Raw genomic sequence first — 26,676 nt, 5'->3', positions numbered from 1 at the left:
GGAATCTTTGTGTCTTCCGGCGCAGCAACACAATATGAACAGAGTCGGGTTCAGAGTCGGGTTCGGACCTGACCCGAGGAGTTCTGGGTCCAGAACCTGGTCTGAGGTCAGAGAGACTCACAGTTCAATTCAGAGGAGCTGGTCTTTGTATTTTCATTGCTGCGTAAAGTGGTACTTTGTTCATGCTCTTTAAAAACAAAGTGGTATTAAGATTATTAGATTTTAAAACTGTATCGGCTCCATGTTTGTTATTCTAAAGGAATTCCTTTAAAAAAAACAAAAACCAAAACAAACAATGTTAAACCTCTGGATACTTTCAAAACATCCCCACCCTGTTTAATTCTGTCAGCAACAAACTAATTACTTCATATATAAGTGAAATCTTTAAAAACAACAACACAGAAGACGTAGAAAATAAACTAAATATGTTTGTTTGTCTATTTTCAACTTGTTTTCTGATATGATTTCATCAATGAGAGAAGAATATCATCGTTCTGTGCCTTCAAAAAGAATCACTATTAGAAATATACTTTTTTTTATCATCTCCCAATGATACAGTTAAGGTTTAGTTGGGTTCAAGCCCAAAATCTACTCGTTATATAAAAAGATCATGGTTTGGATTGAACAATCCTGGTTATGGCTGACAGAAACCAAAACTCATAAAAAGTGGTTTCTCTGTTTTAGAGCCTGGGGTTTTATAAACACAACTTAACAAACTTTTCCTTTGTGCTGTTCACGACTCTGTAGCAAAGTCAAATTTCCTTTTGCTCTTCAAGAACAAGAGATATGATTAATACGGCTGCTCGAGGGGAACCTGAATATACACACGTGTGATTTTATCAAAACTCTCTGGAACTTCAAGTATTGCTTTCTTGTTTTGTTTTTATATTTTCAGGATATATTTGAACAAATCCCTTCCTTACAAACTAAAACTGCACATTTTGTGTTCTCGTGAGTATTTTCAACAGCAGGACAATGCAATTAAAAACAGGTAAAACTGATTAATTGTTGATTTAATGGCGAAAAAACACAAACACGATGTCACAGAATCCATCTTTTTAACTCTGCTCAGCCAACAGTTCTCAGCTGCACACAGCGTCTCCTCAGCCTAATGGGTCGCGGCCCTGCAGCCTAATGGGTCGCGGCCCTGCAGCCTAATGGGTCGCGGCCCTGCAGCCCTGCAGCCTAATGGGTCGCGGCCCTGCAGCCCTGCAGCCTCGCCCCGGGTCCCTCTTGGTCTTTTCATCCTGCTGAGCAGAGTGAAGCCCGGCTGCATCCTAATGCCACATTTACATCACGCTTGCTGGAGCTGTAATTTAAAAAAACACACACCAGGGTCCACTATGCTGTGCTGGGATAGCTGGTGTTTCACATTCTGTACGGGGGGGGGAACTCGTTGGGTCAATAGGTTTTTAATCAGAGCTGATTTGAAACGAGAGCAGAAGCCTCGAGGCCAGACGGATAAATATTGGGCTGTAACGAGCTGCGTGGTCCAGACTCTGGCACTGGAAGTTTGTTAATTACGTTTGGTTACACAGGTAGAAGGAGGTTCAGCCGGCTGGAGCCACTTTCAAAACTTTCTATAATAATAATGTGTTTTTTGTTTTGTCCCTGTTCTGTTTCCACTGGAGCTCTGAACCAACGCCTCCCGATCAATCTCCCACGAGGAGCACATGGGAATCAAGAGGCCGGGATCAGGAAGAAAGAGGCGTCCAGGGGATGACACGTGTTAATGCAGATAAAATAAATAGATCCCATGTTTCCTGTGGTTGATTTGGTTCAGTGTTGGTCTCTGGTTCCAGTGTTGGAGGATTGATGGTTCACAAAGACTCTTGACCACTAGTTTCTTTATCCCCAAGCATTTCCACGATTATTGATCTGTCTTTGTTCTGGTTTGTTTTCAAAGTGGCCTTGGATACCTCGAAAGGTGGTGCATAATCATGATTATTATAATTTTCATAATTTCAGGGTTTTCCTTCCACCTCCAACACAGCAACGACCCATTCTACGAAATAAGGCGCAAGGACGAGACTCCAGATTCATTCTATGCATCATGACACTGGTGTTCTGCATTGGAACAGATTTTCAGGATAAAAATCAACAAATTAACTCTGAATTATGTATTCAGTGCCAACAAAGGAGCGACTAAGGGACACAAATAGACAAAAACAACAGGAATAAAAGAGACATGAGAATGACTGACAGGCAGAGGCGCTGGAGATACGAGCAGCGAGGGGAAAGACGAACAATAGGAAAGTCAGAGTCGACGGATAATCTGTGATTATCAGTTTGATAATACTCAAAATGTGAGAGCACAGGGAGAGAGGCTCTCGTTCTGCTTCCACCGTCACTCAAAGGACGCACGTCTGGATGCGTGCGCGGGTGCGACAGAGTATATTAACAAGGCAAATTGCTTATTTGCCTTATCTCCCTCGCAGGGCACCAGATAAGAGCCAATGAGTGCGGCTATCGGAAGCAGATTAGCTCCCTTCAGGGGCCAGCTGACAGGAAGAGGAAACAAAGCAACACATGCAAACTCCAAAGGACAATTCTGGGTTTGTAACAATGAACGGCTGCACAACTGTCAGCGTTTAGGTTCCTGATGATTCAGCTCAGCCTCTGCACCAACACTGAGAAGGGTTAATCATAATACATATGCTTCAAGGGTAAAAAAAAATGAATCTGAAGGCTTCTTTTATTAAAATGGAACCTGTCAGGGCAGCGTTCCCTCTGATATGAAGGATATGATGAACTGTGGTGACTATATCTTCTGTGGGAAGATCTTAACCTTAAGGTTTTTAAGCAAATAGTTCTATTGTCCCTGAGATACTCTCAATGAGGATATTTCCAAATGACACGATTTACATTAGCATACATTTTAGGGAGAACGTATCAATGAACAGATTAATGCTTCGCTCCAAACGACCACAGCGCTGATTCCCGGGCTGTTGACTCAGTTATGATCTCTAAACCTTTTCTCTTTTGGAAATTAAAAAGTATATAAAAGGGAAATTTGGGTATTTAACAACATGGGGCTGGTCCTAATGGTTGTGTCTCTTCTAAGTTGTTGTAAATAAATCGGATTCTGGAAATGCAGCTCTGGAATAACAATGAATCCGTAGTCTTTACAGACTGGTTTCAGAACAAGCAACTTTTCCCCCTCCTTGAAATTCACACGTTTGATGCTTCACTGACTTGGAAGGTTGAGAGTCTTCTCATCTTTCATTCCCACTCCTCAGCCCCGAGCGCCAGTTCTTCAAGATAAAAAAAGATCCTTAAAGAGTTAAAAAAAAAAAGACTCAGAAGTCATTAAAAACCAGAGTTTATCTCCAATATTCAGCAGGAAACTTTTAAAACATATGAAGAAGTTTGGTGGGTTTGTTACAGCGGCAGCTCCTCTGGCTCAGGAAGCAGAGGATCATGGGTAATGTCCACCACCGTTCAGCTAAGGTTTCTCAGGGTTGTTTTAGGATATGCAGAAAAATATGAATAATCAGGTCCTCTGTAAATAATACAAATTTGAACATTGACTTCGAGCCAAACTGTTTTTTTTTTCCTATTTGCACTGAACATTGCATCAGCTCAATTTAAATACCACATTAACATCTCATCCCGCACTGTAAGCAGGAATGCTAATGCTATGCTTATGCAATGTGTGTAATTTTCTCAACCAGACCTGCTGCCTTCATTTTTATCTGCAGAATTAATGTTTTATTTGATTATTAACACTCCACTCTGCCTCGTAAGACTTTTTTATTTTCTCATATAAATACAAGTGAATATAAGGAGATGAGGTTAGGCCTGTCGCGATATGCAATAAATCAATTAATTGCGCGATAAATTAAAATGAGCGATAATTTTTTGCCGGCTGCAATAAATCGCCGGGTGGTGTTTTTTTGCCCCAACTGAATTCTTCAAGGCAGCGCGCAGGGTTAGGCATTCAGTTGGTGATGGTTATTATTTCCTGCAGCGCAGCCTTAAAGGCCGAGCTGAGGGCACAATAAGTTAACCCCCTCGTCACGTCTCAGTCACTTGTAGCATTGGTCTCTATGTGGGAGGCGGAGCCCTGGCGTTGCGCAGTGCAGAGTGCAGCATGAAAGTCCCGAGAGGAGAAGAGAAAAAACATTTGGAAGAATAAAAAGATGGAGTTGGTTTCTAAGCCGAACGCGACAGCTGCCGTGTGGGAGCACTTCGGCTTCAAACCCAACGGCCGGGGCGAACCAAATAACTTATGCGAGCCGACATGTCGCATTTGTTTGAAAACAGTATTGACAAAACGCGGTAATACAACAAACCTGCATCTTCACCTGAAACACAATCACCCGATGCAGTTTTCCCAGCTTGGGAAAAAACAAACAGTTGGGAAGTCTCCGTCTTCCCAACTGTCCACAATCACTGGGGCGTTTAGTCGGCAAACAAAGTACAAACAGGACAGCGCAAAATGGTGCGCGCTCACTGACTGTGTAGTTCGCTTCATTGCTAGAGAGATGATGCCCTTTAGTATCGTGGAAAAGCCTGCATTTCGACGAATGCTGCAAACATTTGACAGCCAGTACGATGCAGCTTGTGATCCCTTGATGTGGTGGCATGACAATCAAAGAAAATATCCTTTGATGGCCAAGTTGGCCCAAAAGTACATGTGCATTTGTGCAACAAGCACCAGCTCAGAGAGAATGTTTAGCACAGCTGGCCACATTGTTACTCCTGAGAGATCCTGCCTTAAGCCACACAAAGTCAACATGTTGGTATTTCTTGCTCGGAATCTGCAAGACTAAAGAAGCTACAGATTTGCATATGACCTGTTGAGGCATCCGCTTTCAGTCATGTTTTTTGTTGTTAGTTTGCACTTTTTTTGCACAAAGGTCCTAATTGGCAGTTTTGCCTGTATGTCTGAGCCTAATGTTTATTATTTGTTGAAGTGCAATCTGGTTTACATCCTTTTTATTTAGTGTTTAAATTGTATTTATTGTTTTTGGTTGTGTTTGGTTTTTATTCAAGAGCATTTTTGGTTAAAATAATTTTATTTATTGTTTTTGGATGTTTTGTTAATTAATTCTGGATATTTTAAATGTCTTCCAGATGTCCAGTTCCAGTGTTCTTTAAAAATAAAAGTTTATTGATCTTCGAAAGGGTGTACTTGCATTATTATGCCATTATCATTATATAAGTTGAAAATGGTGTCAAAACGGCAATATTATCGCTTATCGCAATAATTTCTGGGGCAATTAATCGCACAGAAAAATGTGTTATCGTGACAGGCCTAGATGAGGTAAAAGAACAACATGGGAGCTTTTGGAGGTACTTTTACTTCCAAAACTCGTTAATCCTTTATGTGTATAAAGTACAAAAAACATCTGACTCAGCAATTTTTTCACACTGATGATATTTCACCTATTAAAACATTATTATTTCATCCCTGTCTCTTCCTGTCCCTTGTCTCTACAGAAGCTGTGCTGGTTTGACCAAAGCCAAAGATCACAGTCACACTCTGAGTAAAAAACAAACACACATCGCTGCTGTTGTTTTAACACAACAACAGGAAACTCACGCTGACCCGACCCTGTCAAATCAAAGAGAAACACAACACAGCTTCTGCAATGAGGAGGCTGCAGACCGGTGGTATCAGGCTGCACCCACAATGCAGCAGTGGCTCTTCTATTAGGTTATAAGGGGAGATGTCATTTTTGTCATTTTATCACTTTCAGAACTCAAATTTCAACATGAACATGAGGACCTGAGACCCAGATTAAGTCTGACCAAAGGAGGAGGTCTGGATCAGATCAGATCCCTGAGTGGAGACAGAGTGAAACAACAGAAGAAGCTGCAGACGATCCACAAAGACGTTCAAGTTGCCGGCAGCGAAACCATAATGATCCCAGTAGGGAAAACGAGTAGAAAGGGAACCAGTTCATTCACGTTCTCCATTCAGACAGACAGACTTCAAACCAATTAAAGTCAAGTACAAGTAGATGCATGGAAACTCACTAGATCAAGTGTACACAACAGGACAAAGACACAAAGCTGGAATCAGACAACGTCCTGACATCCCCTTTAACCTGATGGACAAGAGTTAATAATGATGCTACTGTTAATGAACAATCTTTTACTTCCCCACATTTCATTCTTCCTCTAATGAAGATTGATCTTCTATCAACTTCATTCCCATTAAGGAAACATATTCAGAACCATAATGTGCTGTGATGGCAGGTGTCAGTGTTTGTTCTTCATTTCAGCCGAGGAGGACGAGAAGTGGAGTTCTGTGCAAATCCTCTCATTTTCTGAGCTAACTATAGCAACACTTCTTCCTTTAGTGGAGGTTCAAATGGTACACAGCATAAATGGCTTACAGAGACCAGTGTGTGTGTGTGTGTGTGTGTGTGTGTCTGTGTGTGCAGGACCAAAGGGAAGTGAGGGGAAAATAAAGCAAAGTGTCCTGTAGCAATTACACAGTCTGTCAAAGCACGGTGGGAGGAAAGGTTTGTGAGTGTGTTTGTGCATGTGTGTGTGTGTCTGTGCATGTGTGGATAGTTGTTAGGTCAGTATACATTCGTGCTGGCAGGCTAAAGGAAAGACACGCACACACACACAGACAGACACACACACACATACTGATAGAGGCTTTGGTAAGCCACTGAGAAGTGAGAAGACTCAGCCCATGTGTGACCCTGTTGACCAAACCAATTTCCTCCATGTCAGGCAGTGCATTGCTGTGTGGGTGTATGTGTGTGTGTGTTTGTGTGTGTGTGTGTGTTTGTATAATGTAGTGCAGGAACACGGCCGGTCCGAGGGGACTACACCACAGGGTCCTGGACAGACACACACAGTTAAAGATGTGTGTTTGCATGTATGACACCACACAGATTATCACACGCCCCAGTTTACTGTCCACTCGTATCAGTCAGTTAAGATGAACAGCAGCTGAGGCCCATTGACACTGACATGGACAATGAGATTAGGTGCAATTTAGCACTTGTAGCTCTTAAATCTACATAAAAAACTGATAGATACACGTGGTAATGAATACATCTTCTATATGTGAAGAGAAAAGATTATATAATTATGACCTGATAGCACAAGGTGTAGATCCAGTTTATCTGCAGTACAGAAAAGTCTGGAGCTACCCGGGCTGGATTAATGAAATGAGGTTGTTATGCTGATTATATCTGGAAATGATTAAAACTCAGATTTATAGATTAAAGACACACAGGAGTGTAAAAACGAGCAATAATGAAAGCTCCTGTATTTGTCCTTTCTATAACTATCCGTGAGTGTTTTTAAAGATGGACCTTGCTGTACATCATTACAGTCACATCAGTTTATCACTTATTAATTATTGACATATCTTGCTTTGCATTGGTATATTACAGCCCGATCTATAGGATGTAAAAAACAGTAGAGTCAGTGACGTATTTAAACAAACACAGCAAAAGGTTCTTGCTCCATTAAACTGCTGATCCTGTTCACAGCCTTCGGTGACCAGTGAGAGAATATATGTTTTATCTCTGCATGGCATTTGCAATATCAAATACATATACTCTGTGTGTGTTAGTGTGTACGTGTGTGTGTGTGTGTGTTTGTATCTTCCCCTCCATCTACTGACTCACTGAACCAAGTTCTTTATCTAAAGTGGTTTTGGTCATTCAGCCTCAGAAGGAAAATAACAACCTCGTGTTAGAGAGTTGAATCTTTATCTTCAGCACGTCTGTGTCTGTAGGTGAACAAACAGCATCTCTGCTGCAGCACTGGTCATGACCTCTGCCTCCTCCATGTTAGCAGAAGGACCACAGAGCACAGACTGTGGTTCATTAAATGAGTATAGAACAAATTATGGTTTTAACTGCTGTTCACTGTTTATGTGGTTGGCAGTGCATTGATTAGAATAACACAAGTTCGAGAGTTAACTTGCTTTCAATACAACAAATAAATGAGTTATTAGAGCTGAAATAAATCGTTTTCCCAAAATATTATAAGTGAATTAAAGCAAATGTCTGATAACAGAGACTGGAATCATCTTGATATGTGTGAAGTTGGATTTTTGACTCTTTAAATTAAGTATTCTCCTTCATGTCGGGGAAGTAGCATCACAAACTATTCAGCTGAGGAGAGAAACATCGAGTTTATGAAACTGAGAGGACGTTTCCTGACTCGACAGGTGAAATGGACTCAGTGGACGATCACGTCGTGTCTCTCTGACCCTTCTCTCTCTCTCTCTCTCTCTCTCCGCTACTCTCTGCCCTCAATCCTCCTCCCTCCATCTGCAGCTCAGCTTCCTCCCCTCACTACAGATTAGACCGGTCTAAAAAGAGATTAAGATGGATATCCAGCAAATTCATTCTCTTCGGTTACCAAATAACCTTTACTTCTCCGTGTGTGTGTGGATGCGTGGGCGGATGTGTGTGTGTGTCTGTGTATATGTGTGTATATGTAAGGCGCTTTGCTCGGGCACAGCAGGAGGATCGCGGAGATGGCCCGAAGGGGAAGAGGGACGGGGGCTGTTGTTTTTTCTCTTCCCATCCCTCCAGTAAAGCCAATTTTCTCACTGAGTGAATGGGATTTCCTGCGGATTGGAAGCAGAAGCTGTCTGTCGGCTCCACCCAGCACACTGCATTACCCTGCGTGTGTGTGTCTGTGTGTGTGTTTGTGTGTGAATGGCTGAGCTGTCGGTGGTCAGGAGTGCAGGTTGCGACCGAGAGGTCTCAGATGGGATTACACTGTTGGTGGCTTAGCGTCACGAGCTCGCCCCCCCCACCCGACTGTGAGAGTGCACGTCTGCATCAGAGCCAGGTATTGATAGAAAGTCCCCGGTTTAATTCACGGGGATAAAAGACAAGTGGACAAATTGTTTTAGGGGACAAGTGGAAAGTGAATCATGCATTGTGTTGTTTGACGGCAGTGGAAATCAAATGTGTTTATAAGTGACAAGGGGCGGTGGCATATGGTTTTGTACAGAATAAAGTGGCCTCAAGGGAGCAGTTCAAATATTAGCTACGTCCAACTTATTCTTACAAACTCCATTTGCTTCTCACCAGGACCACGGATGCACCAGTAGAAGCTGCATTTGTTTAGACTGTGAATAGGTTCCAAGGAAACACAAAAGAACATGCAAGAAGAAGAACAAGAACATGAGGAAGAGGAAGAACATGCAAGAAGAAGAACAAGAACATTAGGAAGAACATGCAAGAAGTAGAACAAGAACATGAGGAAGAGGAAGAACATGCAAGAAGAAGAAGAACATTAGGAAGAGGAAGAACATGCAAGAAGAAGAACAAGAACATGCAAGAAGAAGAACAAGAACATGAGGAAGAACATGCAAGAAGAAGAAGAACATTAGGAAGAGGAAGAACATGCAAGAAGAAGAACAAGAACATGCAAGAAGAAGAACAAGAACATGAGGAAGAACATGCAAGAAGAAGAACAAGAACATGCAAGAAGAAGAACAAGAACATGAGGAAGAACATGCAAGAAGAACAAAACATGAGGAAGAACATGCAAGAACAAGAACATGCAAGAAGAAGAACAAGAACATGAAGAAGAACATGCAAGAGGTAGAACAAGAACATGAGGAAGAACAAGAACAGGAGGAAGAACATTCAAGAAGAACAAGAACATGAAGAAGAACATGCAAGAGGTAGAACAAGAACATGAGGAAGAACATGCAAGAAGAACAAGAACATGCAAGAAGAACTGAACTCTCTGACAAACTGAATCCAAACTGCTCATTGTGAATCTCAGAATCTTTGCTGAGCGTTTCCATAAGAACACAGACAGACCCATATAGAGACTAACAGTTTAGCAGCAGGGACACATCTACATTAAAAGGCTCCACACCTTCACCGACATGTCTACTTTACATTTATATGACAATTACACAAAATTACACCATTTGTCAGATGCTTTTAAAGTCGCATGCATTTTAAAACGTGACAGGTCCCCCCTGATGGAAATCAAACCCTGTCCCCTGTCTGTAACTGCCTTGTTCTAGACACGACAAAAATAAAACGCTGAAGAAGAACTTAGAGGAGCCGACAAAATATCAAAACACCCGTCCGAGCTTTCTGCAGCGTGAAACAGGAAGCAGTAGCTGGAGAGCCGCGGCTGCACCACGCTCACTGGGTGTCTGATTGGACGTCTCAGTCTCAGGAGACGCTCTGTCAAAAGAGGGTTGCTCTCGGCTGCCTCTTTGTTCATGCCAGTGTGTTTGTGTCATATATGTGAAGCCGCCTGTAGGACTCTGCTCTACATTCAGGTCCGGGCGGGGGGGTTGAGGCGTCTTGTCTCTTTCTCTGTCCCCCCCCCCACCCGTCCTGATTATCCCCTCCAGCTTCCTGTCTCTGCTCAGAGTAAACCAATTGTCTCATGCCAACCATGCACCTACTGTCACGCACTGTACTGTCCTCTTTCCTCTTTGTGCGGTGTTTTCCATTATCTGAGCCGGACCTCATTCCTTCTCGTGTCTCATACATTATTCCCACACCCGTCTTGTTTTTCTCTTTTTTCAGCAGAGACATTTTTTCTGTGTCGTAACTGTGTCTCTGTTCGTCCAGACATGGTTTGTGAGGCGGAATCCTCACAGCGTGTTTGGTGCGTGTACATTAGAGATGCTTCCTTTTCCGATACAGATACTTGGACTGTGCCGACAGTGGTACAAATATACAAATAAATACATGTAGGATTACACAACCACTGCTTTTTCAGTAGCTAGTAAGTTCCAGTGTGAATTATTGCCAAATTACCGATATTTTAGCTGCATTTGGCTAACGCTACTCTACCAGAAATCACTACTCTATAAACAGTTTGTCAGAGTCAGTAGGTTTTAGCTCAAGTGCTGAAGGAGAAGTGATTTCATGGAGAGGAACATTACAGTTTTATTTTGGTGTAACTAATGTACTTTAAAGATGTGGCACTGGATCAGTACTTATAAACTTGCATATTGGCATCAGAACATTTTTATCGTGCATCTCTTCTATCTAATTCCACTATGTTGTTTGTTCAAATAAGAATCTATTTATCTATACTTCTACTGAGCATATATATTATATTTGTTTAGTCACTCCCTGTAGAGTTGGATATAAAACTGTATTTGACTGGTTTTAGTATCAGTGTTGAGCTCTCACACCACATCTGATTTACCTTCACATTAAGGTTTTCCCACACCTGTGGTTCTTAGCTATGGGCCAGTGTAAATCCCAGTCACCACACGGCCAGTTCAACCTCTTGTTTATTCATTACTCACTTTAACCCGGGGCTAACACTTTCCACTGGGTTATGAATCACACTTTATCTTCTCATTACACACACACACACACACACACACAACTCGTTTATACAGGAAGTAATCAAATATGTGGGTTCAATCCTTGACCAGTAATCCTGTCGGTGGGGACGTCTCTGCCACGAGGCAGGCGAGAGGTTTACTGAATCCATTTAGTTGTCATTAACTCAGCTTAATGGGAGTTAGCCCCGTGCAAATAGACTCAATCGTCCTCTTCATGTGTGCATCATGTTCCTCCTGCTGTTGTTTCACTGGACATCGAGAATAACCAACAGGACAGAGCGTCTCTCTCTCTCTCTCGCTGCTCTTTACTTAGTGAAAGTTTTCCCAGAGCTGCCACCAGCCCATGTGATAACGTGAAGGAAGGAGCTGGCAGCTGTTGGAGTTACCAACCTGTCAGACATATGGTGGAGCGACACATCACACAGACATTGTTTACATCCAGGCTGCTGTTCCCTGTTCCCCGACTTCAGTGACAGGCTGTCTTCTTGTTTCTCGATGTGTCAGTCACTGTCTGCCACTGAGACTCCCTGCTGTGATCTCTGTAAGCTCTGCTATCATCATCCTCATCACAGACGACACAGGGCTCCAAACACAGGCGGCAAAACAGGACAAGACTTTTCTCTGTGGGGAATGTTCGTCTTGAATAAAAAACCTTAGGATGAGAACTATGGGAAACTGAAGAATATGTGATTATGGCAACACGACGTGCCAATAGACGGAGTTATTAAAACAAAGGAGCAGTGAGAAGAACACAAACCTCCAGGAGTTCTCCTACTTTCAATCAATCAAGAGTTGAACAAACAAAACCAACGAACAAGGGGCAGAAAACACAACCTCCTCCTCCTTGGACGTAATTAGTAATACTGATGTCTAGAAACTGTTGAGTTTAACAACCATGTGTTAGACGTCTAATTGGTCTATTTTATGGTGAACTTTAATCACTTAAGGGCAAATTAAAGCAGCACTAGCGTCCTTTAATGACCAAGAGGTCCCAGGTGAGACCGAATCTAAATGAGTTTTGAAAGCTTCTAGTGGACCTGATGTAGTCAAGTCTCTTTGAAATAAATTCAGTAATTGTTTGATTTGATCATCAAGGGTATTAAATGCCTTTCTGATTGTAGATCAGGGAGCTGCTGAGATTTGTGAATCCACTCGGGGGGGAAAACAAACTCGACGGAGGCCAATTAATTAGTGGAGAGGACTGGCAGAGGGCGGGCGGGTGGGAGAAGCCTCTTCTGATCAATCACTGACAATTAAACCTTTCAGGGAATTGATCAAGGCCCGGCCACGAGAACCTCTAAGTTCAGATAATTGCTGTTGTCCACGACACAGAAATCCAGGGAACAACCACACGGTGCCACTGGGAATCAAACAGTGTTTCTGCAGACAACTGAGTGACACTATCAGTGGGATCAGAACATGTTCAGGCTGAACTGGGAACCTAGTTGGTGGTTCTTGGTGCTTTAAGCATAAAAATATCACTGATGCATGGTTTAAACGCTGTATTTACCTATATATATCATTTGATTATGAAGAAAGCTCTGAGTTAATCAAATATTTGTACTGGCCGGTGTGATGTGAGGCAACAGGATGTGTCACTCCACAGCCCACAGGAAACTGACTGGGGAGGGAATTTCAAACAGGATATTTTTTAATGGAAACACCATAAAAATGCCCCAAGAATAGTCTCAGGAAGGTATTTTTCTTTTTCCATGGAACACAGGCAGTGGAATTACCCCCCCCACGCCGGTCTTTTATAACAGTTGGTTTGTTAAGGGATATATTCAGAGCCAGAAGGCTAATTACAATAATCAGTCACTCTGATTGGCAGGTGGTAAAAGGGACTTAACACTTTGAAAATCTATCCTTTAATCAAAGAGTTTTTTCGAATGTCAGAGTTGAACTTGATTATATACATTTGGGTGCCGAGCACACGATGTACACGGCTTCACGTGTCATAAGCATGGCCTCACATCCGAGTCAGAAGAAGGTCTGTAAGAAACCTTGGGAATCAAACCCCCGCTCTGGTTCTTCTGATTCCCACGTTAATCTGTGTTTCTGTACAGTACGAGGGAGGCAGCTGGGTCGCTCACCCCCCCCCCCCCATCACCAGATTACTCTGTCAGACACAACTGAAGGAGATTGGGATTATTTTTCATCTGAACCGAGCATCATCATTGTTGTTCAGTATAATCGTTCAGGGGATACAGGTTTTAGAAAACCTGCTTATATGACGCGTGGCCGAAAAGCAGATGTTCACATTATGATTTCGTGATTTAAATTGAATTTCACGCACTACAGTCACTTAGGGTTAGGGTTAGGGTAACTAAACTTGAAAATACATAAAGGTAACAGAGGTAACAAGGACTTGTTTATAGTACTAATGTGTACAGTTACCACATATATGATTTAAAAACCCTTCTCCCTCCCTCTCCTTTCAGTTCTGCCGTCCTCTGGTTGTCCTTCCATCCTCGAAGCACTTAGCTTAGATTAGCAAAGGGACGGGAGACCTTTTATTTTGTCCATCACTCCATACATCGTTCAGTACCCCCCCCCCCCCCCCCCCACCCCTCCTCCCACTCCACAGCCAGACGAGGTTGCAAGCTGTGCATCAGAATGCAGGCAGGGGCGTTAAAAGCCCTGCCAGTAGGGTGCATGCAGCGAGTACCAGCTGTACTTTTACTGATCAAATTTATATCAAAGGCCCGGGTCTCTTTGAGTCGGAGCCAGACAAGGACCGAGGAAGAGGAGGAGGAGGAGGAGGAGGGAGACAAAGAGCGACTCCACTTTTCTCTACCTGCTCCTTCTGTTCGCCTCTTCACATCTTTCATTGCTGTGACTCATCAGCCATCATCACACACAGACACACACAGACACACAAAGACACACACACAAATAATAAGCATAAAAGTCGACTCTATATTTTATCCGACGAAGTTTCAAGTTTCAACCAAAGCCCAATACCGACAACGCAGACGGACGTTGGCTCCGGTCCACTGAGACTTTCTCTGGACCCGGCAGGTATTGATGCTTTTAGCAGTTTTACCCCCCCCCCCCCCCCAGCTTCATCCCTCAGTCTTTCCAGCTCTTTTCCTACAGTAATGTAATGCCAAACCACCAGGAACATTCAGACACGCTGTCCATCAGCAGCCCTCGGTGCTCCGAGGCCGCCCGTCAGCACATCCATCCACCGCCTCCGTCCCAGAGGCGTCCCTGACCCGAGGGGGGGGGCCTCGCAGGTGAGACAGGGAATGACTCATAACGGCTGAGACAGGATGAGGTGTCACGGTTCAGCTACACTGTTCTGACCATTTTCCAACCGCTCTCCTCAAAAAGAGAAGCTGCTGTTACGACTGGGAATCCTAATTAAGACTTTTGAACATTTAAAAAACAACTTTCTGATTCTCAACTTAATTCTAAACCTTATGTCTTTTGATTTTGTTGGAGAGGATGTGACGCACCAAAGAATAGTTGCGATGTTTCTTAAAGTGTTGGTGCTAGCAGTACTAGCATCGGCCACAAGGGGCACAACAACACGATTCCACTCATCTGTGAACCCAATAACGTTTGTGCTCGGCTTTGATCGTTTTCTGATTGTTTTCTTACTTTTATTGCTGAATAGGCAAAATTTTAATTTCGGCTAAATTAGTCGTAACGAACTTCTGTAGTGTTGTTATCGTTTCGGGGGCCACAGTCTGGACACTTAGCGGTTGACAAATAAGACGTAATGTTGCTGTTGATTTTGTGTCTGCTGAAGCGATGGAACACTCATTGATTTTTTAAATGGGTTTTGCTAACTGAGCTCTCGAATCTGACTCGTTCCTGCATTCTCTCTCTCTTTCTCTCTCTCTCTCTCTGCTAATTGAGAAGCACTTAGCCTCAACACTCAAGTTGCTCACTGCTATAGGTGCATATAAGAGGCTGTTTAAACCTGCATCTATATACATATATAATAGAATAGAGTGAATACCCAGGTCACTCTGAGTCAAATCCCGTTTTGTGGCATTAGCTCAGAACAGAAATGAACAGAAAACCTTTTAAGGTTCCAGGGATTTTAAAAGCTTCTCTGCCGACGTGTCAGTTCTTTGCTTGGCGGTTTCATGCATCAAGCGACTGAGACGTGTAATTAAATGAGATAAAGAGGAGAAGATATTAAGGAAAAGTGAGATTAACACAAATCCCTGCATTGGCAGAGTAGAACAAGACCTGAGCGTAATACCTATGTGACATTTTCACAGCCTCTGTTCACAAAGCAGACTCACACAATCTCCTGCACGCAGACGACAACTGGCTCAGTGAAGTGAGAGGCTCTCTGGATTCTCTCTGCACTCGGGAGCAGAGCTTTTACACATCGATTAATGATGCTAGCATCTCCAACCTACACTCAGCCGCCACCGAGGACGAGAACCCACAACAACAACAACAACAACATCGAGGGTTATCATCTGTTATCCGTGCAATCGATGGTTTGTTTAAGCGATCGTGTGGTCGAGCTGGAGGCAAACAAATCGGACCACATAGGAGGGATAGCACAGAACTTACCTTGGCTCTCGCTAATGGGATACATTCATCTGTACCACCGGCAATTAGAGGGATATCATGGGCATATAAAAGGCACTCGTTAACTCACTCAACCTCCTCAGCAGTGCAGCCTCCCTTTCATCAATCAGCCAACAGCACAATCCCTCCTCAGTGTCAGATTCAATACAAAAAAGGTGTTTCTTACCTCCTTCCCTGACAGGTAGTAGGCGGACAGCAGACCTCCCACAAACCGGATGTTCACCTCAAACACAGACACCTCAGCGTTCTGCAGCACAGACACAAGAGAAGGACATGAGACAGGAGGAAATAATTACCACTCATGAATACACATTTCTCTTTCGCCACAAACAGGAACATTAAGAGTTTTTAGACTTTGCGTCGGCCTCGAGGAAAATGGAAGATTAGACCGAGGAAGATATTTTTGGATTCAGATGTCAACAGTTCATTGTGAATACATTTAAGTACTGCTGGATTCAGCGCTGCTTTGAATCACCGAGTAGTAAAAATGATAAATAAATGAGCTACAGAAATGTTGAGTAACAGATCTGAGAATGTTAAATAAAAGATATGTGTGAGAATACCTGTGCTACATGACAGGTTGAAGCTATTTTTAGCCTGAACGCCTGGAGCTTCGGTGTGACGCAGCAATGAACAATCGTGGTATATCACAATAGAGTAACACAAACAGTCGTATGAAGTCATATCAGAGACCGACAAAACCTCAAGGAAAGAGGATATGATGCATTTAAAAGCAAACAAAATGAAACTTCCGCACACAAATCAATAAATATAAAACATAGTTGTTTTCAAAGATTTTAATGAAGAACTAGTTTCATATTATATCTTTAAGCCAAATATGGATATTTTTACCATCCATAGTGGGGTTGATTGGATTGTTTTAAAATACAGAAACTATGAATAATTGTGCAAAACGAGCAAAAACAGGCTTAAATATGACCCCACATGTAGGAGCAGACTTTTTCTAATTCCCAATTGTGACGTCCCCTTTGTAGAGAAACAAAACCTTGAATGGCAGAGACAAATTGTGCAGCATGCAAACACACAATGCCTCTACCGCAGAGAATGGGACAAATGAAAGCAGAAGTTTGCTGAGCCGTTCGTCTCAGCTGCAGAACAATGACGCCTCATTTCTCTCCCCCCCGTCCTCTTCATGTCTGTAAGTCTCTCAAATCAGATGACGTTTGTTTGTGTTTGACTGACAGCTCTCATAAGTCACTGCCGTCGACCAGGGACAACACAATAGACTGTGTCCTGTGCAAAAAACAAATTACATGCCATGTCACGTCTCCCCCAAGTCTGAGTGACAGACGGCCCGGGTTGTTAATTCCTCCCAATTAAAAGTTAAGTATTTGCTGCACAACAGAAAAGCAGCTGGAATGTAAAAAGAAAAAACAACATTATTCCTTCCTACCGCTGCTGAATTGTTTTATAGAGAAACTTTACTTTTAAATATCGTGTTGTTGAATGATTGTTTTCTGCTGTGGTCCTTCAGCGGCTTGTGCGACCACCTTTAACCACCATGTGTGTTTTTAAATGGTCGCACAATGACCCTGTGAGTCAGCAGCAGTGGGACGTTATCTCCTTCCTACACGAGGACCTGAAGACGCTGGCAGGAGACAAGTCCTCTGTCCTGGTGTCGCAACATGAGCGCCATGCAGAGCCGACAGGAAACTGACTAAGCATAGTCTTTTCCTGCCCCGAGGACTAAATAAGGTTGTCTCAAGTCGAGTTGATGAGATAATGTCCCAGGCTTTATTAGATTAGAGTGGATCTTATGATCTATCTGGAGTTGTGTCACTGGACGGGTTGTGTTTCGGGTCCTGGAGTTTAAAATGACAAAGATAACACAACCGTCACTACAACTACAGCTTAGATACATAGAGCTACTAACTTTTTTAAAGCTTGTACTGTGAGTTGTGTCTCCGAGCCAGTGTTTCCCCCCCACACAACCTCTTACTGACACGGTACACCCATTTAAGCACTTTCTATTTTAACAAGTAACACAATTCTTCAACTCTTCACCCGCCATAAATCACAGGGGACAAGTCCAGATGCTTTGGAGGAACGTAAGAAAAACACCAGTTTAGAAATTCCTGTTTTGTGCTTATCTCTGCTAATGTGATCATTATCATTTGTTAGAGCTGTTCGAGAATATGTCGTTAGTCTAAGTCTCCAACTAAACACAGCAAGGAACTGTGTGTGTGTGTGTTTGTGGGGGGGGGGGGGGTCTGTGTGCATCTGTGTGTGTGTGTGCGCTGACAACTCAAAGCCCCTGAGAACCTTTGTACTTTGCTTAGATACGTCTGTCCTGATGTGGACATCGAGTTGTACTTTATCTGGAGTTGTAGAACTTTCCCTCCGTTACCTCATGTCCACAGAGACACACGCCGGTGGACGCTCCAGGCTGATGTTGTCCCCTCTGTGTTCACCAGTCTCAAACTGTCTCCAGTATTTAACAAGCCCGTTTCTCTGTTTTCTGCCTCGGAAGCTCGCACATGTCTCAGTGTGACACGTCTCACAGAACTCAAGGTGACTGCGTCTTCACTGTTAAGTGTCCTACAAGCTCAATGGCAGCGTTTTCCAAGTTTTAAATGTCCTCAGAGGACGCATGTATATTTAAAGACCTACTTTGCCGGATTGTTTCAGAAAGTGGAGTCACTGAAAGTTAAGTTTGTCTCCTCTAATGTGTTCAGGAACTTTTCCAAACACGAGTGGGGACAAATATACATTTGGAAAAACATTTATAGAAACAAACTTTGTTGACATCCTCTAACCTCGTTGACCTTTTCAACTCGTCCTAGGTTGATGTGGAAATAACAGAATGTGCTTATTGTAAAGCTCATGCACAAAAGACTCAAAGGCAGCGTCACGTCTCTGCAGCGTCTCAGAAACACTCCGGCAGCCTCCTGCTGCACGGGGCTGTTTATGAGTGGCAGCTCGACTTCTGGCAAATACTGCAAATAAGCCACAAAGCGGTGGCTCTGAACATTCATGTCTGCCAAACCTCCGGGAGCGACTCACCACCGACACGTCACAGGTTTGGATCGAGCACATCAAGTGAGATTAGCGCTAATCTGAGAGGATAATTAACTGAGGCGTTAGATGATAGAAGGATGTTTGGCTTAACGCGTTTTGTAAACACAGTCGAGTTTAGACTCACGGACGTAAAGACAAAGAAAGTGTTTCTCTGTTCCTCCTCCACCACGAGCTCTGAGCAGGATTATAATGAGGACGGTTCAACAATCAAGGGGAACTTCAAACGAGAGGGGCCAAGTGTGTGTGTCTGTGTGTGTGTGTGTGTGTGTGTGTGTTTCAGAGGCATACTTTACATGTTCCCATGTCATTAATCTAATCAGCTGAATCGCAGTAGACCTTCAGAAATTAGCACATAATACATTCCTACGAACACTTAACGACCTTTTGTTTCTGCTCACGTGGATTTTTACGTTCTTCAAATATCTTTACAGCTTCTGATAACAAGTGAACAAGCATTTCACAATTACCAATAAAGATAGCACCTGCTTATCTAAAGCTTTAATTCAGTTAACCAGTGAGTGTGAAGACAAAATGACAAAAACATGTGTAATAAATGAGCTACTGTGTCTTTCAGGCCTCGTCTGACATGTGGAATCAAACTGTCATTTCTTATTTTTCTCTAATAGAAGCTCTGAGTAAATACGTCCTCGTCAAGGAGCCTTCAAAAAGATTTGAGCATTTCTCTGTGTTATCACGAGAAGGTGCTTGTTGTTCTGGGTAATGATGCGATGACAGAAATGTAAAAAGCCGATTTCAACACAACTCACATCCGCTTTTGATGGATTGATTATATCCAGGAGACAAACAAAATAATAATAAAGTGATTTTTCATGTTTCACTGAACAGACGGATGTAAACATGTCCTCTTCTTCTAATCCTTGCATCACTGAGGATTCACATTAAAGCTCCGGCCCTGTTGTTCTCCAGGTGACAGACACTGTTTGCACAACCGCCAAGATGCATTGTGGGCCAAACTCATTCCAGCCTGGTCTTTGCTGCAGAAACATCCTGAAGTGATTAATGCTGTACTTTCTGTGGTAGGACATTACACTATATGCATCTGCACATAAACACTTTCAGTTTGTATTAACTGGGGACGGGGGAAATTAGAACTAAAGGACTTTTAAAAAAGGTCTCTAATTTAAAAACCTAGTCCCAAATCAAAGCCTGGTTCTCTGCCAGTGAGAGTCTTTATAGATTGTGGGTTTACAGTCGCTCCTGTCACATGATGTGGCCTCTATCAGCAGAGGGAGCTGCTAAGTCGACTGAAGTCCACAGCTGAGTCACTTGATCAGATCTAAACCCCCTCCAGGGACACATGATAGAAGGACATGAGCCTGTATTTGACAAACTGAGAAGCTGTTCCACATTTGCTTCAAGTTGGACTCAGTCAAATTGTGTAATAGCCATTAAATGAGTTGTGTATCGGGTTGTTTGATGCAGTGTTGTCGTCTTTAATAACATCACGATTGTGTCTCCGGTACATTAACACCCCGACGTTCACATTAAAATCTCATCAACCGATATGTATGTTAATGAAGGTGCCAAGTGTCTCTATTGTGATCAATGACTCGGGACTTTATTGACTGGATTATGACGGAGGACCAAGGTGTCTGTGACCTCGAGGCTCAGGAGGACGGAGACACACTCGTGTTCTACTTACCACGTTGAAGTCCAGGTTCTTCTCCACCCACTCGGTGGCGGCGTCGAACTCATCGAACATTTCCATGATGTAGAGCGAATCCAGAGCGTCCACGATGGTCGCTCCTTTTATACTTCCTGCAGGGGACACAGAGAGAGAGGAGACACAGGACATTAGACTAGATTAGTTTCCATCACTCTGCAAAACACCGGATATCCTGGGAAGGAATCATTAACTTTCACTTCTCCAAATGAAGTTCACTGGAATGTTGTTTACTTCCTCCGTGTGACTGACAACAGGTGCTGGCAGCAGCTTCACCGAAAAGCAGCTCGGAGATAAGTTTGGATATTGAATAATTTATTTTTCGCTCGACAGATGGTGCGAGGCAGCGATTATCGGTGCCGATGAAACGTCGGGAGTCGTCTCGGGTGATTAGTCTCTTAGCGGGAGGGACGACACACAGAGACACAGAAACCACCATTTCTCCTCGAACCCCCCAAAAACAAATCCAACTCTTCTTCTGCGCAGACGTCCGAGAGCCAAATAAATCATAAATCATTAAGCGTTTGCAGCAAGGAGCTTCCTGCCAATCTTTACACACTGGTTATAAACAGAAGACCTCATCTGTCTGAGCTGCGTGACGACTTTGAGGTGGGAAGGAAAATGCATAAATATGGAGAAAATGGAACATTACGATAAGCAAGACAGAGAGAGACGGAAATGAAAACATGAATAAATCACTGACGGAAGAAATGACGAACGGAAAGAAAAACAGGACGGAGAGAAAAGTGCGGAAAACAATAATAAATCTAATGAGGAAGAAAAAAAAAAAAAAACAGTAGAGAGAAAAGTTTGAAAAGGCTGTTAAGTGGAGATGGAAACCAGGAAGGTGCTGGTTTGTTATTGTGGGAATGGGCCGGTTAATTTTCCTGAAAGTGGTGGGAGGAGTGGCAGGCAGCTAAAAGCTTTCCATTAGACACGATGCTGAATCATCAGCGACAGCCGGTTGTCCATCGGAGCCAGAGCCGTGTTCACTGTGTCTGGAAGCCATTATTATTATTATTTCTTTAAATACACAAACTGCCGGACAACACTTAGACGTGAAGGTGATTCTGATGACGAGAGAACTGGAAGATTGTCTCACAGAAACACAAGAGCATTATGGGAACAGTTCAACATGTGTGTAACTGTGGTTATTTGTTTGCTTTCCGACAAAAAAGGTCGATATGAAAACCTTGATTTTGCATTTATGTTTACATTTGACAGAAAGAAAATATGCTAATTTCAAGACAGTGAGGTTGCCAGGTTTGGCAGAGTAGCGAGACCTATATTAAATCCTGCCCTCACCATATCTGGCAACCGCACTAGGTATTGATCTGGAACTGAATCTAAACTAGAGTTTTAAGAAAAAGGAGGTCAAGATGGATTGATTGGTTTTTATTTATAGACTAGAACACAAAAAGAGCCAAAACACTTATTTCCAACGTGGTCTCGAAATGTCAAGACAAAGAAAAACGTAAAAACAACACAAAAACATCTAAATCTAAAGACAAAATAATCTTAGAATCCTAATCGGAACCACTAAATCATCGGAACCACAATAATGAAATCTGCTACTCAATCAAACTCAACCATTAAATCATATTTTAAATGTAAAGACCAACATCAGCCGACTCATTCCATGTACTGGTCATGTGCTGTTGTCCAGTGGCTTCCCTGGAGCCATGGGACACAAACAGAGCATGTAACCAGAGGTGTCAGCAGATCCAGTCACTTGTCCTTCCTGTTTTCTCGTCCCTCTCACATTCTGCTCCACTGAATCCTCCAGAGCGACAACGAGAGGACAAGACACTTTACTCCACGTCCATTGTCTTGTCACCGTGCTTCCTCCCCCCCCCCACGGCTCATCCTGAATCTGTGTGTGATGTGAGAACTACACATTCTCTAATAGTGACCAGAATATAAACGCTAAATTAAAAAGAGGAAATGGTTATTTTAGAATTTTGAATCAAATCTTTGGTCATAATAAAACAGCTTGTAAGTCTCTCTATGACATGTGGAGACTAAAGCTCAAAGAAAGTCGACTGAAAGATTAAATGAGTGAATTTTTAATGCGTTATTTAAATAATATAATAATTGAGACGTACAATAACATAAAAAGGACAAATATTTGTAACCATGTGTGATTTAGATTAGATTAGATTCAACTTTATTGTCATTGCACAGTACAAGTACTTATACAACGACATGCAGTTTAGCATCGAACCAGAAGTGCAAAGAAAAGGCAGTTAAAGTTTAGAGTATTGTGCATAGTGGAATATGTAAATAAATAGGAAGTACAGTTAGAAATATAAATGGAATATGAACAGTATTAAGAGGTAAGGTATGATTATAAGAATGATGAATACACTATGAGCAAGATAAATATATAAATACACTATAGGTGGGATATGTTGGATAATACAGTAGTAGAAAATATAAGTCTAGTGCAAATGTACAAATGTACAAATGTTCAGTGGCTGGAGGAGGGTGTGTGTGTGTGTGTGGGTGTGGGCTCCTACTGATATTAATTCGTAATTTAAATTTTCTTTCCCCAGTTTTCTCCACTCTAGGATCCGTCTGTTGTCATAACATGAGATTTATGCACAAAGCTGTCACAACAGAGTAAAAATCATCAGATGGTTTTGGTTATTGTTTCACCATGAGGGGAAAACCAAGTGAGTTTAGTTCCCAAGAAGAAGAACAAACGTTCCAACTGGACGTGAAACTGAAAATGTCCATGTGACGACACTATCTCACCCCGGTAAAGAAAGAAAGAGATAACTCCTGGTTCCCCATGGTTTCTGTATCTGAAAGGTTACTGGTTCCCAACAAATGTTAATGGAATAAACCTTCAAACCACCTGTTTTTCATGAAGGGCACAGACGCCCCTGATCACAGAGGAAGATCCCTGATGTCAGTGAGTCAGTCTGTCCGAGGCCTCGATGACACAGGGGGCATCGAGAATCCACTGGAATCAGTTTGTCACCAGATCTGGGATTTGTGGCGGTGACCAGATGGAAAGGGGCTGTATGAAACCGAGCTGGGATTCAGCCGAGGTCTGTGAGGATGGAGGAGCTGAGTCCAGGGATCAGGGAGAGGGATGTGTGGGCTGCGGAGGGTTTTGTTTCCCGTTAGCGAGCGGGAGCACGGCGAGGAAGCAGATGGCTCAGCAGAGGGCAGCCTCCGTGGAGCCCGTGGAAAACACGAGTGGCGGCTGAGGGGGCGGCTGGAGGAGGAGCGGTGCCTCTGTGGAGGAGGAGCAGGAGGGGAGGACAGGTCGGGTGATATCCGCTGCAGGTGGGAGGCTCATCACGAGGGGGAGAAGTCTTTCATTTGTTAATGTTCTTTCCAGAAAAACACAAACAGCAGTGGTTTTCCACCCACAGCAACGAGCTGCAGCAACAATCAGTCTATTAAAAGAATGATGGAGTGAGAAATAATCACAGAATCAAGAACTCTCTGGCTCCAGGGGCGACATATCTCCGGTGGTTCGATCCCCGGCTCTTCCAGAGAACGTCCACTCTGATCTCTGTACGCTCCTGATGCTGAGTCATCAGTGTGTCAGTGGGTTTCTGTCAGTTCTGAGCTGCAGTAGCTGTCCTGAAGGTTTTAAGAGGACGTGGACGACCTTCTGACAAAATGTGATGAGTTCACATTGGCAGGGATCGATTAGCTTGTCGGCCGACGTGGCTCAAGGCCAGAGACACGAGGGCGGTGGAGCCAAAAGCATTGTTGTGTTACATTTCTTGTTGAAAAGTCAAACGACCACAAAGAGAAGCAGACAATAGACAAACAACATTGTGTGTAGGAGGGTTAGGAAGCTTTTAACGTGGCTTCTGTGAAACACTACTTCCCTTTGTTCCCTGCAGTTCACCACCAGTGTTCAGCCTGGTTCCCCGACAGAGGAGGCTTCACTCATCCCACTGCCCGTCGGAGCTTCTGTTTAATATTGTGGTTATCCCCTTGTGTCTGGATCTTATTATTAATGTCAGAGGTGAGATGAAAGAACCCCAAATTAGATTTTTGGATGAGTGGTGATAAGTTCAGTGCAACAGCCGAGTGCAGAGACGTCTCTCTGTGTGAACACGAATGCCTCGAGGTGGCAGAGGACGTTGCCTCCAGCAAACTCTTCCAGTTGTGAATTCAAAACCAAGAACAAGAACACAACTCAAAGAATGTGAGCAGGAAAAATGGAAGAGTGAGGAGAAAGTCGTTAACAGAAAGCATCCGTCTCTCCGTCCCTGTGTCTCGAAAAACAAAATCCATCCAGTTGCTCCACTTCCTGCGTCAACTTGGCCTCTCAGCAGACATCCATCAATCTCTTCTTCTATTGTTTTCCCTCACACTTTGTTCCAGTTGTCATCAATTCTTCAGGAAGTTCATCCTCCTCTTCTCAGTGGTTCTTTACTTCCACTGAGTTCTCTCCTCCAGGTGATAAACCCCGCCTCCTCCATGTTAGTGGACGGGACATGGACCAAACTTTATCAGTAGATAGTTCTTATCCTAGCGTTCATTTCTCTTAAGGTCAGTAAAGTCGTTTTAAAAGTCACCAGGACTTTGCTACAGCAGCATTAGTGCTTCATGTATATTCAATAGGAGGAAGTGTAGATGCGTCCATTTTTATTTACATTTCATAGATGTAATATATGCGATATCTTGTATAATATATTAATGTGTGCGCAAATGCTTAATTGACATTATATTGCAGCTGGTTATCTCTCTCTCTCACACACACACACACACACACGATTGTGAGGCCAAAGGTCAAAATGCAAATAGGATCTCCTCTCATTGAATCTTCAGGCCTTGCTGCAGGGTACATATTGCATTTTTGAATCTATAAACACAAGGTGGAATAACAATGGGCGCTTGTGTGTGTGTGTGTGTGTGTTCATCTGTTATTGTGAAGAAAACAGAGATTAAAACAATAAGCCTCCAGTGATCCCTTTGAATCTCTTCCCCCCCCTCCCCCCAACTGTGTGTGTGCGTCTCATTCTGCAGGAACATTGTGTGATATTGTTTAATACTTTGTACTTTCTGTGCTTTATTCAGTTGATATTTCTTTACATTTCCACCGTGTTCTGCTGCAGCTTGACAGACCGTGGAAACACGACGACTGTAGAGGCGAACAAAAAGCTTTTCTTTTTTTTTAATTACATCATCCGTTAAGATGAACAATAATCATACACTCAACAAGCCTCTGAACAGCTCCCGATATTTAATTTGATCCCCGCTTCAACCGAGCCACTGTCCTGGACGTGAGCGCGGTCTTACAGAATCCAGACGCGGGTCGATTCGGCTTCGGGGGAACAAGAGGCAAACAAACAAGACGTCATGTGGATTACATCATGCACACACAACACAAAGCGTGACCTCCACATTCAGCGGTGGCCTCCAGCTCTGGGTCACACCGAGCTCCACGCCGAGGCTTTGGTATATATCCTCCTCCTCTGCTCTGTGTCACTCAGCCCCCGGCTCCACAATCCAACCTGAATCCTGAGATGTGGATTGTGTCACAGCAAAGCTCCTTCCCCACAATTCAAATCAGCCCTACAAGTAGAGGTCGGATTCAAAATGAGTCAGTCTGGACACACTGGACGTTTCTATTTCCATATGCGAGGGAGCATCTTTGATTCAGAGGTGTGAGAACATCAGAAAATACAGAAAACTGCCTCTTCTACATCTATAACTCATATTTTTCATTCAGAGATTATTATTGCTGCAAGGAACAGTTCTGGAAGAAGTCCTGTGCAAGTGACTCGGACATTTGTGTTGTCTAATTAACACAACAACACACGTCAGAACCGGATCACCATCAAAACTGAGTCAACTCAATTATATTATGCCATGAAATCAGTACGACTTTAGTTTTGAGACTTTGTAAACCTGCTAAACAATAAACAGGTTGACAGAGAATAGACAGAGCCGCAAACATGACCTGTTTCCACCTGCACATGGTGGAGATGATTTAACATTGGCTCTAAACACACACTCAGGACATCTTCCTGAATGTTTCTCTGCAGCTCACTGCTTCTCCGGGTCCAAACTGTAAAGTTCCCTTGATGCAAACTCCAGGTCTAAATCCTTAATCCTAACATTTGATCCAGATCTCTACAGC

At 43.1% G+C, this 26,676-nt stretch overlaps 1 protein-coding gene across 1 annotated transcript in view; it reads right to left on the bottom strand.

Moving 5' to 3' along the window:
* man1a1 (mannosidase, alpha, class 1A, member 1) overlaps window positions 1-26,676 on the bottom strand; it is an 89,890-nt gene that overhangs the window by 27,977 nt on the left and 35,237 nt on the right. Inside the window, exons 3-4 of the mRNA XM_053444719.1 lie at window positions 20,538-20,653; window positions 16,002-16,082 (exon numbers count right to left, since the gene is read on the bottom strand). Of these exons, the coding sequence (XP_053300694.1) occupies window positions 16,002-16,082; window positions 20,538-20,653 (197 nt within the window). The remainder of the gene's footprint in view (window positions 1-16,001; window positions 16,083-20,537; window positions 20,654-26,676) is intronic.

The sequence above is a fragment of the Pleuronectes platessa genome, chromosome 17, assembly GCF_947347685.1.
Source record: "Pleuronectes platessa chromosome 17, fPlePla1.1, whole genome shotgun sequence".
NCBI lineage: Eukaryota > Metazoa > Chordata > Actinopteri > Pleuronectiformes > Pleuronectidae > Pleuronectes > Pleuronectes platessa.
This window is presented reverse-complemented; position numbering and strand designations above follow the sequence as displayed.